Raw genomic sequence first — 18,114 nt, 5'->3', positions numbered from 1 at the left:
AGGTTGCTGAGTTTTATGCGCGAGTGAATTTCTCTATTTCGGGCAGAGTAAAAGAAACAGATAGTGTTTGAGAACCACATGGATACGTGAGATCCGTGAGATATGCAAGGGACGAGATTCACTCACTGCAAATGAAGCTGGTCCCTGAAATTTGATGCTTTTTGTTCTACGCGTGGTGTCTGTATAGTTTGTGCTAGAACTATATTAAATATATTCACTGCAAATACTGCAATCACTGCAAATATCGTTTTGCATCCACGGGTGCAGCCAATAAAAAAAATTTGCAGCAAAAAAATCTCGCTTGCATTTTTGCAATAAATGCAAATGATGTAAAAAGCTAATGCAAAATTGCGAAGTGAGACACCCCTTGACTTACACAAATTACGAGTAAATTTAACTCAGTTATGAGGTCGGCCTAAACTACTCAGAATTGAGAAATTGCCAAATTACTCATATTTTGGGCTATACCACTTTTTGTCAAAGTAAGTCGGTTTTTACTCATTTTTGAGATGAAACTCACTCATTTCTGTGGTAATCTTATTCATTCGTGAGTTAAACTTTTTTAAGCGTGCAGCAGCGAGCTGTCATTGATTCTTATCAAACCACTAAAAGATAAGCGCAATTAGCGCAGTACTGGTTTCAGTAAATTAACATATGAAAATTTACTAAATCAATTGCTCTCCATTAAAGCCATGCTACAAAATTTTTATTTTGTCGAGCCTTCTTCTTATGTGTTCAAGGCCGCCGGTCCTGCAGAACAAAGGGATGAAATCAGAGATCTCTACTGCCGACGATTACCCGCCATGGCTTTTACCTGTCGCCAGGACAGGCTCTCGTCTACAGCCCGGATGTCGTTGGCTAAACTGCGTTGCCATGAGCATCTGGGTCTGCCTCTTCTACGCTATACAGAACGATTCCTCATGCAAACTAACGGGGTTAGCTTCTAATTTGAACAACTGGTAACCCTTAATATGCTGGAGCTTGTGTGAACTGGCTGCCCTGTTCCTTGTTATTGTTTTGGTGGTTGGCTCAAACAGGGTGTGTCTCGGAGCAAGTGATTGAGTACTAAAAGCGGCTCCCGCCTCGGCTTCCGCCGACTAGCATCCCATCAGCTAGGATAGGATTATACTGACAACACCAATTTTTTTACGTTACGGAAAATGAAAGAACGAATCGATTCGGGCTATTGGCAATAACCTTTACTGCCCATAAATGGAAGACAGTCACATCTGCAAAAACGTGCAACTGCGAAAAACGCAGTTGAAGCCACGACAATTTTTGTTTAATATTGAATCGATTTTGGAAACAAATCGTCCAAATCGTCATAAAATCACTTGAATGTACATAACAGAATACTTTTACAAGCAATTTGTTCCAAAGTGACTTAAAATTTGTTCCAAAACTTAGAAAAACTGCCGAAGTTACTGATATGCGTTTATTTGTGCTTGAATAAGCAAGAATAAACGCATAACAGTCACAGGCACAGCAAGCCCTGATCCTTGCGTTGTCGGTGACTCGGCAGTATTTTCAAGGCCACGTGTCGTTGTTGTTTTATTGTATTGTAATTTGTTATCTTGAGATCTCAGAAGCTGGTCGCTTTCCTGTGTGTCCAGAATACTCCCATAACGTGTCCGAGTATGACAAATGTGATCCTGGACACTATGTGTGACAACAAATGAACTATTTCAAACTAGTTTTGCAATTTCGAGTACCGACTTAGAGATGTCACATGTTGTATTTTAGTTAAATTCAGAAACTGATCCCCGTAGAGGTATCTGGAACATTCACGGACATGTTTAGATGTGGCCAATGACGTCTTGAACGCTTTATACGACTACCAATAGTCTAGATTTGCATACGCGTGTATTTATAAGTGTCACATGATGGGTTTGTTGTGATTCATGGTGCTTCTATGTTCAAGTCCCATATATTCCGGAACTTGTTCCTACTGTAACTTCGGAATCGTACATCCGATCCAAACTCTCCTCAATAGTGTTCTTCTAAGCCATAAAATCTTTCGTTTGGTAGTTGCTGCAGGCGAATCGGTCCAGGCATTTCCCAAAAACAGATGCTTATTGATACATTTTTACTACTGTGACTGTTATGCGTTTATTTGTAATATGGGACTGACATAGTTTGATATTTTTTTCAACATCTTGGGAACAAACATAACTTTTTTGTTTGAAATATTGAAAGAATAGTTAATTTAAAGATGATTCCCAGGTTTATCTCAAAAGTGGTGAAAAGTCAGATGGGACTGTTATGCATTTATGGGCAGTTTAGTATGAAAACAAGAATATGAATCGGAATATAGAGCTTGAATCCAGACCCTCAGAACTGCCTCTTTTTTGCCAGTAAGCAACTAAACACACAGGGAACTGAAGCGGAATGTAGCGGGCAAAAGACGTGCTCTTAAAGGGTTAATTACTTACTTATTCAGCCGAGAGCCGGGGAGGCTCTTGCCGTATCAAGAATTCCTCTCCATTGTACTCGGTCCTGGGCTACTCGTCGCCAATTCATTGCGCGTCTCGACACACGCAAGTCGGCTTCAACCTGGTCGAGCAATCTAGCACGTTGAGCCCCTCTATTGGTGGGGTTCTTGAAGAGAACGGATTTCACTACACAGTCGTCCGGCATCCTTGCGACATGGCCGGTCCATCGTAGTCTCCCAACTTTCGCCAGGTGTACGATGGGAATCTCTCCAAGCAGTGCCGTGATTCGGCATCGTGATTCATACGTCTCCGCCACTCTCCGCTTTCCGTCTGTACTCCGCCAAAAATAGTCTGCAACACCTTTCGTTCAAAAACGGCAAGTGCACGTATGTCTTCCGTAAGTAAAGTTACTGTCTCAAGTCCGTAGAGGACTACCGGTCTGATTAGCATTTTGTACATCGTTGCGTACGCTCCTTGATCGAAACGTCTTGCGAAGGGAAAAGTAGGCTCGATTTCCAGCTTGAATGCGTTGTTGGATCTCCTTACTCGTATTATTGTCGGCGGTGACCAGAGATCCCAAATATACGAACTCATCAACCACTTCCAGCTCATCGCCGTCAATAGTCACTGTCCGTGGGAGGCAAACGTTACTATCTCGGGAGCCTCTTCCAACTATATATTTGGTTTTCAACGCATTAATTTGTAACCCTATCCTCCTAGCCTCCGTTTTTAGTCTGGCCTAGATTACCTCCGCCGTCCCACGGTTTCTAGTAATGATGTCGAGGTCGTCTGCAAAGGCTAGGAGTTGGCTACTCTTACTGAAGATCATTCCCCTCGTTTCAATGCCCGCTCGCCGGATCACACCTTCAATAGCGATATTGAACAACATACAGGACAGTCCATCCCCTTGCCGTAACCCTCTGCGTGATTCGAAAAGGCTTGAGAGTGTCCCCGAAACGCGCACGTAGCACATCACTCGTTCCAGAGTAGCTTTGATCAGCCGCGTCAGTTTGTCCGGAAAACCGTACTCGTGCATTATCTGCCATGGCTGTTCGCGTTCAACGGTATCGTATGCTGCTCTGAAATCCACGAAAATATGATGCGTGGGCACGTTGGACTCGTTCGACATTTCTGAAGGATTTGTCGGAGAGTAAAAATTTGATCCGTAGTAGCACGGGCCCCCATAAAGCCCGCCTGATACTGCCCTACGAATTCTCTTGCTATTGGGGATAGACGAGGCAACAGAATCTGGGAGAGCACCTTGTAGGCGGCGTTGACCAGCGTAATGCCGCGGTAGTTACAGCAGTCTAGCCGGTCGCCCTTTTTGTAGATGGGACAGACTACGCCTTCCATCCACTCCTCCGGTAGTTTCTCTTCTTCCCAATTCCTTGAAATCAGCCAGTGAAGTGCCGTTACTAGCGGTTCTCGGCCATTTTCGAAGAGTTCTGCCGGGAGTCGGTCCTTCCCGGCGGCTCTATTATTCTTCAGCAGACCGATTTCTCGTCGGATCTCTTCGAGATCGGGAGCCGGTACGCTGTTGTCGTTTGTAGGTACTCTGAGGTTAACTTCCATTGCGTCTCCTGCTGCTATATCGCCGTTGAGGTGTTCATCGAAGAACTGCTTCTACCTGTCCACCACCTCGCGCTCGTTTGTGATAAGATCCCCTCCCTCGTCTCTACACATGTCAGGATTTGGTGTGTGGGCCTTGCGAGTTTGGTTCACCTTCTCGTAAAACTTGCGGGTATCATTAGCCCGGAATAGTTGTTCAAGCTCCTCACGATCTCTGTCCTCCTTCTGGCGCTTTTTCCTTCTCAGGATCGTGGTCAACTCATTGCTCGCTCGTCGATACTTGGCCAACTTCTCTCTCGTGGATATGCTCAGCTAGATATGCTCTTAAAGGGTGTTCACGGTAAAATTGCAACACGCAAAATTCGAGTTTTTATCCGATTGGCATCAAACTTTCAGGGCATCAAATGAAACAATTTAACTTAGTTTTACCGTTTTTATTTTATTAATCCCACACATGAAGTTTTGCATTACCTCAAAATCGATATGTTTCGCATATTTGTCCATACTTTCTTCATTTCTTCAACTGTTTTGACTATTTTAGAATATTTTAGAAGATCCTGCTTCATAATAGCCTAGTATTTCTCGATTGGCCGCAGCACCGGTGTATTTGAGGGGTTATGATCTCTCGGTGCGAAATCGACATTATTTGCCTTATGCCACGCCAGCACGGCCTTTGCACAATGGCATGAAGTCAACTCCTACCAGAAGATCGTGGGACAATTGTGAGACTTCAGGAGAGGAAGAAATCGCTTTTGGAGACACTCTTTCAAACACACTTGTCTATGTTTATGGTACCTGGGGTACCCCGCTTTCCACATGAACAAATTGCTTGCCAAATCAAGAATTTCTTGGCAAAGTTCGACATTTCCTGTTTTCGGAAGTTCTCTGGAACATCAAACTTATCCTTTGTAGTAAGTAGAATTTGGAATTTCCAACTTTTTACCGATGGCACGATGTGACAGATTCTGCTTTTGATGTACTTGTGCAGAACTTTTTGACAAATGAGCTCTTCTTTTGACCGCATTTTTCATATTTTTGCGCATCTGATAAAAAGACTCATACAGTGTTGCAATTTTACCGTGGACACCTTTTAAGTTGTACACTCAAAAAAATCCACACGTCGCATCCACGTGAAAAATCATGTAAACTTCTAGCAACTTACGTGAATTTCATGTACCAGTTAATGGGAAAAATGATAAAGTTTACTGGGATCGCACGTAAACTGGTTAGTATGAGTGCGAGTTACCAACAATTCACGTGAATGTTACATGAAAAGTGAGATGGATGAGAATTACTTATGTTTTCACGTAAAATTGACGTGCTGATTTTTTGAGTGTACAATGAGGTTCTTAAGAAGTACAAACCATGCATCATCACGGACGACGAAACCTACGTGTACATGGATTATGGGCTGTTTCCGGATAACAGTTCTATATTCTGTCCCTAGCATCTGGCAAGGCATTTGCAACTGCGGACAAAAAAATCCAGGTTTTCCCGATAAAGAAGACCGTGGATTTCAAAATGTACCTGCAAAAATACTTGAAAATACACATTCTTCCGTAAATTAAAGCTCACAATGATAGTGAGCAGTGGTATCGAGACAACGGGGTGGATTTCTTTGAAAAGGACTTCAATACACTCAACTGGCCTCAATCCAGCTCAATTGAGAAATATTGGGCAATTGTCGAACAGAAGTTGAAGAAGAGTAGAAAGGTGACTCGGGTTGCGACAGAAATGAATAAATGCGGCCTTATTCTCACAGTTACCACATTCGCCTCACTTTTTTCACGGGCTCTATTTCATAAATTAACCTGGCTCAGGTCGATTAGCACTCAGTTTTAATCGAAGTACTGCCAAAGCGTTCATAAATTAACCGAGATTGCATTTCGGTTAAATTGACAGCATTCAGTTTGAAGCGCAGGTTAAAACTGTCTAGTATTACGGTTTACGGGTCGATCTGTCAAACTGCCCGTATCGTTCATAAATTTCGGGTTCCAGTTAGCATGAACCCAGGTTAATTTATGAATTCGCTTTTAGAGTCACCCTCACCTCATCTTGCAGGCTCCATTTGGATTTATACAGCCACCTAGATGACTCTCAGAATCGCAAAATGTGCTCTTACCTAGAAAAATTAGGTGAGGTGACTATTAGCGAATTCATAACTTATCCTGGGTTCGTGCTAACTCGTACCCGAAATTTATGAACGATACGGGCAGTTTGACAGATCGACCCGTAAACCGTAATGCTAGACAGTTTTAACCTGCGCTTCAAACTGAATGCTGTCAGTTTAACCGAAATGCAATCTCGGTTAATTTATGAATGCTTTGACAGCACTTCAATTAAAACTGAGTGCTAATCGACCTGAGCCAGGTTAATTTATGAATTCGCTATATCAGAATAGGCCCCATGGTAAAACAAAATGGCTGCTCAGGTTGGCCAACGGGGAGTGTCTTTGAACATGATGTGATGATATGATGAGTGGTATACGATTTTTCGCTATTTTTCCTTTGAGGTGAAACCATCATTTTAAGTACTTAACATTTTTAATTCATTAATATGGTTTCGAGATATGATGCTTCGGCAAAAATATTATAAAATCCAAGTGAGTTTAAAGAACCATTTTTAGCGATATAATGAGTCCATGCTATGCCATACTTGACGTATTTTATACCACATGGAAAAGACCAAAGGTTATCACATGCCAGACAAACAAAAAGAAGAAGAAGCAACGACCAGAGATGGCACAATTACTTTGACTGAACTCACATTCATTTGACAGTACCGTCTCAATCAAGCAGAATTTGAAAACGTATATGGGACGATTGACGAACTAGTTATTATCTACAACTTTTCTGAATAAATTGGGCTGTATCTTTTATATTTACGGTGCTACAGTGCTAGCAGTAACTACAAAAGATATAGCAACACTTTATTCAGCAAAATTGTAGATAATAACTAATTCTACAAATGTTCTATAATAAACATTGTCAAATTTTGCTTGGCTGAGACCGTACTGTTAAATAAATATAAAGTTTACTGGGATCGCACGTAAACTGGTTAGTATGAGTGCGAGTTACCAACAATTCACGTGAATGTTACATGAAAAGTGAGATGGATGAGAATTACTTATGTTTTCACGTAAAATTGACGTGCTGATTTTTTGAGTGTACAATGAGGTTCTTAAGAAGTACAAACCATGCATCATCACGGACGACGAAACCTACGTGTACATGGATTATGGGCTGTTTCCGGATAACAGTTCTATATTCTGTCCCTAGCATCTGGCAAGGCATTTGCAACTGCGGACAAAAAAATCCAGGTTTTCCCGATAAAGAAGACCGTGGATTTCAAAATGTACCTGCAAAAATACTTGAAAATACACATTCTTCCGTAAATTAAAGCTCACAATGATAGTGAGCAGTGGTATCGAGACAACGGGGTGGATTTCTTTGAAAAGGACTTCAATACACTCAACTGGCCTCAATCCAGCTCAATTGAGAAATATTGGGCAATTGTCGAACAGAAGTTGAAGAAGAGTAGAAAGGTGACTCGGGTTGCGACAGAAATGAATAAATGCGGCCTTATTCTCACAGTTACCACATTCGCCTCACTTTTTTCACGGGCTCTATTTCATAAATTAACCTGGCTCAGGTCGATTAGCACTCAGTTTTAATCGAAGTACTGCCAAAGCGTTCATAAATTAACCGAGATTGCATTTCGGTTAAATTGACAGCATTCAGTTTGAAGCGCAGGTTAAAACTGTCTAGTATTACGGTTTACGGGTCGATCTGTCAAACTGCCCGTATCGTTCATAAATTTCGGGTTCCAGTTAGCATGAACCCAGGTTAATTTATGAATTCGCTTTTAGAGTCACCCTCACCTCATCTTGCAGGCTCCATTTGGATTTATACAGCCACCTAGATGACTCTCAGAATCGCAAAATGTGCTCTTACCTAGAAAAATTAGGTGAGGTGACTATTAGCGAATTCATAACTTATCCTGGGTTCGTGCTAACTCGTACCCGAAATTTATGAACGATACGGGCAGTTTGACAGATCGACCCGTAAACCGTAATGCTAGACAGTTTTAACCTGCGCTTCAAACTGAATGCTGTCAGTTTAACCGAAATGCAATCTCGGTTAATTTATGAATGCTTTGACAGCACTTCAATTAAAACTGAGTGCTAATCGACCTGAGCCAGGTTAATTTATGAATTCGCTATATCAGAATAGGCCCCATGGTAAAACAAAATGGCTGCTCAGGTTGGCCAACGGGGAGTGTCTTTGAACATGATGTGATGATATGATGAGTGGTATACGATTTTTCGCTATTTTTCCTTTGAGGTGAAACCATCATTTTAAGTACTTAACATTTTTAATTCATTAATATGGTTTCGAGATATGATGCTTCGGCAAAAATATTATAAAATCCAAGTGAGTTTAAAGAACCATTTTTAGCGATATAATGAGTCCATGCTATGCCATACTTGACGTATTTTATACCACATGGAAAAGACCAAAGGTTATCACATGCCAGACAAACAAAAAGAAGAAGAAGCAACGACCAGAGATGGCACAATTACTTTGACTGAACTCACATTCATTTGACAGTACCGTCTCAATCAAGCAGAATTTGAAAACGTATATGGGACGATTGACGAACTAGTTATTATCTACAACTTTTCTGAATAAATTGGGCTGTATCTTTTATATTTACGGTGCTACAGTGCTAGCAGTAACTACAAAAGATATAGCAACACTTTATTCAGCAAAATTGTAGATAATAACTAATTCTACAAATGTTCTATAATAAACATTGTCAAATTTTGCTTGGCTGAGACCGTACTGTTAAATAAATATGAATTGAGTCAAAGTGATCGAGCCATCCTTGATCACGACCAATGAAACCGAGCAGTTCCCAAGGAACATTTCTGTTGCATAGTAGCTTATCAAGCGCTTGTTCCATTGGCTTTAGCTATACAATAGTTGAATAAGCTATTCTTAAACAAATATGTAAGTTGGGTTGTTTCAAGATGTCAGTTATAGAATGTTACACAGGGATAGCTTTATAGCTCAGACGTCTATTCTCTGTGTCATCACAACAAAAACCTCATACACCTTATGTGATATTTTTCTGCGTAACTAACAAACAGGCAGTTCTGTGAAAGTTTTTATTTATATATATCTGCTTACTTTTATAACAATGATTCATTTCAGTATTTTCTTCTCTTTTCTGAGTTCACTGTTTGATATTTTTCGCCAGTGTTTCTGCTTCTTATATTTACAACGAACAGTTCGTAACTTAGTTTTCTTTTTCATAAATCGCTTATATTCAAATGTGCAGAAAAAAGCTCCCTTCAACACGGTTACGGAAATTTTTCTGCGCACTATGCTTTCGTCGTTTGGAATTATTCTATAACTGATGTAAAAAATCTGATCGATTCTTGGATATGCATTGACAAGGTTAACGGATAATTAGGCAGTTTTTTTTATTAAAATGAATAGTTAATAACTGAAGGTCTACGATTGAAATAGTATGTTTTTTGGAAGATTTCACAGTTTTAGTTTTAGGATATGGATTTCTTGGCACATATACAACGATTGGTGATTATGTCGCACGTCTTATTGCGTCCTTTCTTTTTGTTCGAAACTGAAACGTTCTGCGAGTCACTATGTTGAATAAATGATTTAATTTATTTCCTTATCAACAGAGGCACCGATAAATTATTGTTACTAGATCTGTACAATTAGGTATCAAGTACACAGTGTATACTATCCAAGTTTCGAAAATAATCAATCAACTCTAGAGTCACTAAATTAGTCTTTTATTTTTCACCTTTCTTGATAACACTCATTTCCAATGAGTTATGTAACACGCTTTTAACATGGCCTTACTGCACTTCTTTTCGTCATCAAATTTTGATTTTCATTTCTCATTAAAAATACACCTATTTATTCTTCCGTTTTTGCCTATAGTACAGTACAGTTTTATTTTTTATGTTTGCTTGCTCCACACTCTGGATTTAAAAGAGCCGATCAGCTGTAGGCTGGTGTTTTTTATTTTAATTTTGCAATATTTGCAAATAAACCGAAGGTATGGCAAAGAAATTTTCTACTAAAGGAAAATAATTGACTTGTTTATTTTTGTTTGTTGTACAAAACTTTAAACCCATGCTGGCATTAAATTGATGTGAAACAATAAGAATCGTATTGAGATGAATTCATAAAAATAATAGAAAAAATACTTTTTCTCAGAAAACATTTTCGTTATATTTTGGGAAATGCATCTATCAAATGTAGAAAATGTTTTATGTTCCTATGTAGATTTTTCATATTTTTGTGAATTTACCTCAATACAACAATTTGTATGAAATCATTCTTTTAGTGAGATGAATTAGCGTTTATACTGGCGTTTACGCAAAGAATAAATTAATTTGATCAGATTTCCATTTGATTACATATTGTGTGCTGTTGATTCGTTTACATTGACTAAAATTTATCTAGTCTAATTATAAAACTGTCATCCACCGTCATGCACACATATAGAAATATCAGTTTCCCGGCCGGACTTGAATATCAATACATTCTCATACTAATCGGCAGACTTTTGCAAATATTTCGCTAAGAAATATTGTAACTAAACGCAGCTCTCTGGTACCCTAGTGGTCATTAGCATATTTTTGATGGTATGTACATTGATGTCGTAATCATTCGGATTAACCTCTTGTGCTCCGGTGCTGCCGGTCGCAACACTGCTGCCGATGGCACTTTCCGGCCCTCCGTTGGGAATTGATTGATGGTGACCGGTACCGATGCCGATTCCGCCGGCACCGCTACCATACAGCGCTATCGTCGGACCAGGTCCTGCCGGAAGGCCCGACGATGTGTAGAACGCACCGTGAAGCTTGAGACTGGCCGGCGGATCGCCACATTGGTTAATGTTCGGATGTAATTGATTTACCACCGGCGTGGATGTCGTGCTGCTACCTAGACTGACTCCGACGCCTCCGATGAGATGAGTCCTGCCCGTCGGGGGTATCAGCAGCTCCGTAGGCCGTATATCATGGCTCGGGTATCGGTCGTACTGTCGGATGAGAAGCAGAAATACACAAAATTAGCTATAGTTATCGAATTGATTTCCAATTCACGCACGTGCAATTAATTTGCAACCGATGATCCACTGGTACACCGTTGGCGTTAGACATTGGATGAAGAGGAACCAAATTAAACCACTTTAAACCAATGCAATGCTCAACAAAAACGAAGAAGGCGAAAACGTTATTTAATGAATTTTTTTTTCAATATTGACGATAGAAATCGATTTGTAAAATCGATTATCTGCTGAGTGATTTTTAAAATTGAACTTCAACCTTCTAATTAAGTTTAACGTTTGTTAAGCTTATGTACTACCGAGTGTACCACCAATTGTGCAATTGCAGTAATTCCAGTTCAACGCACGATAAAATTCTATTTTTGTTGTGATGAATTATTATGCGATTTAAATTTTTTATTATGGTGATACATTTTTCTTAAACAAGAAACAAACAATTACAGTCCGTTTGGAGGATATTAAAATCAGCAATAAATTAATAAATTTATGGCATTTCTTTCAAATCCAATTTTAACCACTTTAAGCAATAATATAAAAATTATCGAGCTCAGTAATCTTTGTTGGGTCCTTTCAAACAAATTTACTCGATGTGTTCTCTATTCTTATCAACTATCATGATGATATCCTCAATATGATGCCGGAAACTAGAACCCGTCTTTCGAGCATAGTACCCCCGTTCGTTTGACCGTTTTTAATCTGAACTCTTTTTAATTTGAACCCCGTTGGTTTGCACGACGTGCAAATTAAAAATGGTTCAAATGTCATTCTCAATATGACATCATTTGCTTATGCACACAATTCACATAAACACGATTTGTTTGCACTGACCAAGCGTGTTTAATCTGTTTCACATTTCGTTTTCCCAACGATTATAATAGAAATCCGATTGGAGGATGAAATATTCGCTGCTTGCAACTGCCAACTAAATCAAACCATCAAAACAATAACAAAGAACAGGGCGGCCAGTTCATACGAGTTTCAGAATATTTAGGGTGGTCAGTTGTTCAAATTAAAAAGTAACCCCGTTAGTTTGCATGAGGAATCGTTCAAACGAACGGGGGACCACTGTACTTCGACAACGACTTGCATGTGCTTCAGACAAGAAAGCTTTGTTTAGTACTACCCCCACGACTGGCAGCTGCAAGGGTGATAACCCTCCATGTCCACGGACGGATGGGCCACGCATACACCAATACGCGATACGTTGAGGAATACAAACTTACTTACTTACTTAGGTGGCTTGCCGTCCTAAGACAAAGCCTGTTGAACAAAGTTTCTCCATGTAACTCGGTTGAAGACTACCGCTCTCCAATTCCTCGGACAACGAGTACTCTCCACCAGATCTCGCTCCACTTGGTCTAACCATCTTGCTCGCTGCGCCCCTGGTCGTCTTGTTCCAACCGGATTTGAGGCGAACACCATCTTTGCAGGGTAGTTGTCCGGCATTCTTGCAACATGCCCTGCCCATCGTATCCGTCCAGCTTTAGCCATCTTCTGGATACTGGGTTCGCCATAGAGCTGTGCGAGTTCATGGTTCATCCTCCGCCTCCATACTCCGTTCTCCTGTACGCCGCCGAAGATCGTTCTTAGCACTCGTCGTTCGAAAACTCCGAGCACTCGCAGGTCCTCCTCGAGCATTGTCCGTGTTTCATGCTCGTAGAGAACAACCGGTCTAATAAGCGTCTTATACAGGGTGCACTTTGTACGGGGACTTAGTCTGCTCGACCACAATTGCTTGTGGAGCCCATAGTAAGCACGACTTCCGCTGATAATACGCCTCCGAATCTCATAGCTGGTATCATTGTCCGCCGTTACCAGTGAGCCAAGGTAGACAAATTCATCGACTACCTCAAACTCATCGCCGTCGATCAATATACTACTGCCCAAGCGGTGTCGTTCGGCCTCGGTTCCGCTGGCCAGCATGTACTTTGTTTTAGACGTATTTACCTTGAACCCAATCTTTTCTGCTTCGCGCTTTAGTCTGGTGTACTGTTCAGCCACCGCCACAGATGTTCTGCCGATAATATCCATGGCATCGGCAAAGCAGACGAATTGACTAGAATTGTTGGATATCGTGCCCCGCGTGTTAATATCCGCTCGGTTCATAACACCTTGTAGCGCTATGTTGAACAGCAGGCATGAACTACCATCACCTTGACGAAGCCCTCTGTGTGATTCGAATGAACTTGACAATCCACCCGAAATCCGAACACAGCACCGTGTACCATCCATCGTAGATTTAATCAGTTTGATGAGCTTCCTGGGGAAGCTGTTCTCGTCCATGATTTTCCATAGCTCTTTCCGGTCGATGGTATCATATGCGGCTTTAAAGTCAACGAATAAATGATGCGTGGGAACTCTGTATTCACGGCCCTTTTGGAGGATTTGCCGCAGTGTAAATATTTGATCCGTAGTAGACCGACCTTCGACAAAGCCGGCTTGATAAGATCCCACAAATCTATTCGCAATTGGTGATAGACGGCGGAAAATGATTTGGGACAGCACTTTATAGGCGACATTGAGAACGGTGATCGCTCGATAGTTCTCACAGTCCAACTTGTCGCCCTTTTTGTAGATCGGGCAGATTACCCCATCTTTCCACTCCTCCGGTAGCTGTTCCGTATCCCAAATTCTAACAATTAGTCGGTGTAGATAAACGGCCAGCTTTTCTGGTCCCATTTTAATAAGCTCCGCTCCGATGCCATCTTCTCCAGCTGACTTGTTGTTCCTTAGCTGCATGATGGCCTCCTTAACTTCGCCTATCGTTGGGGCTGGCACCTCTTCCCCGTTTGTTGCACCGTCAAAATCGCTTTCTCCGCCGCCATGGCTCTCTGCCTGGGCGCCATTCAGGTGAGGAATACAAACACGAGTTTCAATACCAAAAGGCCAATCCGTAAAATAAAGCTTTAAGGGCCAAACAGAATGCTGCGTCAACGCGTTCGTTAGCGTTATTCTGACAGTTTTCCCATGGGTTTGCTGTCAAATTGACGCTGACGGATGGGTTGACGCAGCATTTTGTTTGGGTCTTTATTCTTTTTTACAAGTCAGAAGATCATAGAAGTGCGTGACGGTGATTCTGACCGTTGTATAATATTAAATCGTATTGTGATTGTAGATAATGTTGTTTTGTTTAAGTTAAAATTCAAAAGTAAGTTAATTGTCAATTGTGGAGGTTTATAAAAATAAATAGTATTGTAACGTTATTGTTAGGCATAAGTGAAACTCGAACAATACCCTGAGAAAAAAGTGATTCTTCTGAAAAACAAAAATAGAAACAGAGGTAAAGATTTTAAAAATTTAAAAGTGCTGGTGTCGTCGTATTTTTAAATCCCGACTGGGAAAGGCTGTTAGATTGTCCTGCACTCTATAACAGGTGGCTGCGAAGTCTGTCGTATAACAACTGAATACTTGAAGTAACGGGTGGCAACTAAAATTTTGGATTTTTTTTGCGGCCGTATACTCAACAACAAACGAGTTCAGAGAGAAGTGAAAGTATGTATATGTTAGCTCTCTCTCTCTCTCTCTCTCTCTCTCTCTCTCTCTCTCTCTCTCTCTCTCTCTCTCTCTCTCTCTCTCTCTCTCTCTCTCCTCTCTCTCTCTCTCTCTCTTTCTTTCTCTCTCTCATCTTTTTGTCAATTTTTTTTGTTTATGCTGTTGTGACGTCGAAACAAGAAGCATGTTGGAAGCGCGTTGTACATTTCTACGAACTGCCACAGAACTCTCGGCAAAAAGTATAACGGTACAACATTTAAAAAGCGAATATGTTGCGGCTTGCACTATTTACCATACCCCAAGATGCGCAACAACTATTCGCAAGCAAAGTAGTAGAATACCATCCACAATTATGGACGCAGAAGGACATCGTTCTCTTTCTCGTGCCTTCAACCGCAAGCCCTCTGGTTTGGCTATCAATTAAGATGTGCACCAGACGAATGTTCGAAGAAAATTTTGATCCCGTCTCTACAAAAACATCATGCAGATGGACAATACGTGTTTTGGCCGGATAGAGCATCATCGCATTACGCCAATAAAACACAATCGTTCCTGAATACCCACTCGATCCCATTTGTACCCAAAAACCACGACCCGAAAAATCTGTCTCAGTGCGCCCAATCGTTGATTTTTTCGGGGTTTTGAGTTCCTTGGTTTACAAAAGTAACTGGAGAGCCACGAATTGTTAAGAGTTGATTGGTAGAATCAAGAAATGCATTCGCAAAGTTGACATGACGGCCGTACAACGCTCCTGTTCGGATCGGACATCAAACGGAAGCTTCGCCGAACACCCGATTACGGACCTTTCTCGGGTACTTTTTCATTTCGACGTATCTGCAAATGAGAGATTCTCTTCGTGTCTCCTCTCTTCCGCTGTTTTCGGCGATACTAATACATTTTGACACATCAGCTTTGCATGAACCGGTTGCCGGAGCCAAATGTATTGAAAATTTTCTTTTCAATGCATTAGTATCGCCGCGCTGTAAAAACCGGAAGAGAGGAGACACAAAGAGAATCTCTCATTTGCAGATACGTCGCAATGAAAAAGTACCCGAGCGTTTTCGAATGTACACTAATTTTTTTTCAACAATGGATAATGTATCTTTAATTTCGATAAATCAAATCTTGTCCAAGTATCTTTTTCTTTTTTTGACAACTTGAGAAAAAATTCCAAAATTTTAGTTCCCACTCATTACATAACAATACCTAACAATATTTTTAATAGGTTGACTATTCTGACTAAATTATTCATCAATTGATTCTCTATTTTCTGCTTATACCGATTCGATATCCTATGTCTTGTATGTTTTAATAAGAAAACAATTAATTAATTAATTTTTTTGAGAGAAATCAATTGTGTCTATTTTTTTATCACATATCTAATTTTTAGCTCTTAAAAGATATTTCATCTCTAATAGTACTGTTTTGGAAAAATTAAGTGCATATTCAACTAAACGTACTGTTAAGGGGTACTTTGATACCTTGCTGTTTTGGTTACATTAGGTACCTGAATTGGGTACATAGGTACCTGAATAAATCTGTTGAAGATCGCAATTACCACTCTTGTGGTTTGCCAGGATATTCTACAATTTGCTGAAATCGAACCTGAACAAAGGAAGGGTAGGTTCCAATTCACCTCCCAAAGGTAAGTGAGCATTGCGAAAAGCATATTATGTTGCATCCTCTCCAAGTTTCATGTTCAAATTGATCTTGCGCGCAGGCCCAGGTCAGTTAATGACGGGTTCTGCCCGGTTTAAAGTTACATGGTTACATCACTATTCCGCTTAACTATTTTTACTAGATAATATATTTAAAACATAATGCAAAACTTGCTAATCTATCGACAATCGCGGCATTTTCAGTCTGTTAGCGAAAAATACGTTTAGTGGTTCGTTTAGTATTAAGTTAAATATCACTTTATCTTTCCTGTGAAATGGGTAAAGGATACCAACCGGTTAGTAGTCATAAGAGGTGGAACGACCTCTGTTTCGTTGCCCATCGCCGCACGTTGAGGTTGTCGCACGTTAAGGAGAAAGCACAATCGATTGCTCCATCAACAGCCGTGTCTTGCACATGGTACAAGACATGAAAGTTTAATAGCTCTAAAATATCAATGAAATTCTAGTCAATGCAAAAGCGCTCGAGTGTTCGTTTCTAAAGCAAGTTAACTATTCTTGTTGCAAGGGCGCTCGGGTGTAAAGTCAGCACCAGCTTTTCTCGCCAGGGACAGCTCGAACATTGTAAGACGAACGCCAGAACAAGAAAATGGTTAGATGTACCGACAGCTCCGTTTGACATGGAGACATACCCCAGAGGAGAGAGGGTTGGTTGGTGGAAACTTTCCGTCTAACTTACGTGTATATCAGAACGGAAGTATCCCCGGTTGTTGTTGTTGTATCGCATACCCAATATAAACTTATGTAGGGGAAGGGCGGTAAAGACGGGCACTGCGGGAAAGACGGACACTTGTCATATTTCATAAACAATAATTTTTTGAAGCAAATCAATGATGGGAAATGTTGCTATAGATTGAATTAACACTTTTGAACTAAACTGCTGATTTTTAGCAGCGTAGCTGACAAATTTATAAGCAAAATAAAGAAAAAATACGTATATACGCTTACCAATGTAATTTTGTGCGTGAAGAAAATAGCTGGTAAATCGTTGAAAAACAACATATTCATGCTAAACCGACGACATTACGTTAGTTTGATCTTTCACTGAATATCCATTGCAAACCTAACGAATTTTTGAATATTCAGTAAAAAGTTATTGAAGTTTCAAAAAATGGTATCCAAGTCGGGAAAGACGGACACCCAACGGTAGGGAAAGACGGACACACAGATTTTGAACCCATTTTGCCCAACAACGATTTAACATTGCAAATACTTACATATTATATATGTAAAAGTAACCAGAAGTCATATAACAGTTGGAATGAGCCAACTTTCAGAAACGATTAATTCGTCACCAATTAAAATATTGAAGGGAACCATTCTATTTTCTCGCTCAAAGGGGGATCGGGAAGGGGGCTCTATTTTCCCAAACCAATTCTTTCCTAAATACATGATGAAATATGTTAATTTTTCTTAATACTGATAATTCAACGACGCGTGACACCTTTTTGCGAGTGTCCATCTTTCCCATATCAAGTGTCCGTCTTTCCCGCCCATGCGCAGAAACTCTGATTTATACATGATGTTTATAATATTAAAAAAAGCATAAATTTTGGAAGAAATTTTCCAGCACACGTTGTAACTTTATTAGACAGAGACTTAAAGGTTCAGTTTATACGAAAATTGGGATCAATACAGTTATATTTGAGTAGATATTGAGTCTTTACCTTAAGGTGTCCGTCTTTACCGCCCTTCCCCTACGTTACGTAGAATCTTCCGTTCGTCCCGTAGTGCTACCGTCGCTATTTATCGTTCAAGTTCAATATGCCATTCTGTTTCGTTGTCGAAGGACGGAACTACAGACGAATGACACGAATCGTTTGTGTTGTAGGGAA

General features: G+C 40.4%; 1 protein-coding gene across 1 annotated transcript in view; it reads right to left on the bottom strand.

Annotated features, from left to right (window-relative positions):
• Positions 1-10,637: 10,637 nt before the first annotated feature.
• The window catches only part of LOC128740314 (uncharacterized), a 465,117-nt gene continuing 457,640 nt past the window's right edge, over positions 10,638-18,114 (bottom strand). Inside the window, exon 18 of the mRNA XM_053835852.1 lies at positions 10,638-11,084. Coding sequence (XP_053691827.1) covers positions 10,638-11,084 — 447 coding nt within the window. The remainder of the gene's footprint in view (positions 11,085-18,114) is intronic.

The sequence above is a fragment of the Sabethes cyaneus genome, chromosome 3 (genome assembly GCF_943734655.1).
Source record: "Sabethes cyaneus chromosome 3, idSabCyanKW18_F2, whole genome shotgun sequence".
Classification (NCBI taxonomy): Eukaryota; Metazoa; Arthropoda; class Insecta; order Diptera; family Culicidae; genus Sabethes; species Sabethes cyaneus.
Note: the sequence above shows the minus strand (reverse complement) of the source record. Positions and strands in the feature narration are given on the sequence as shown.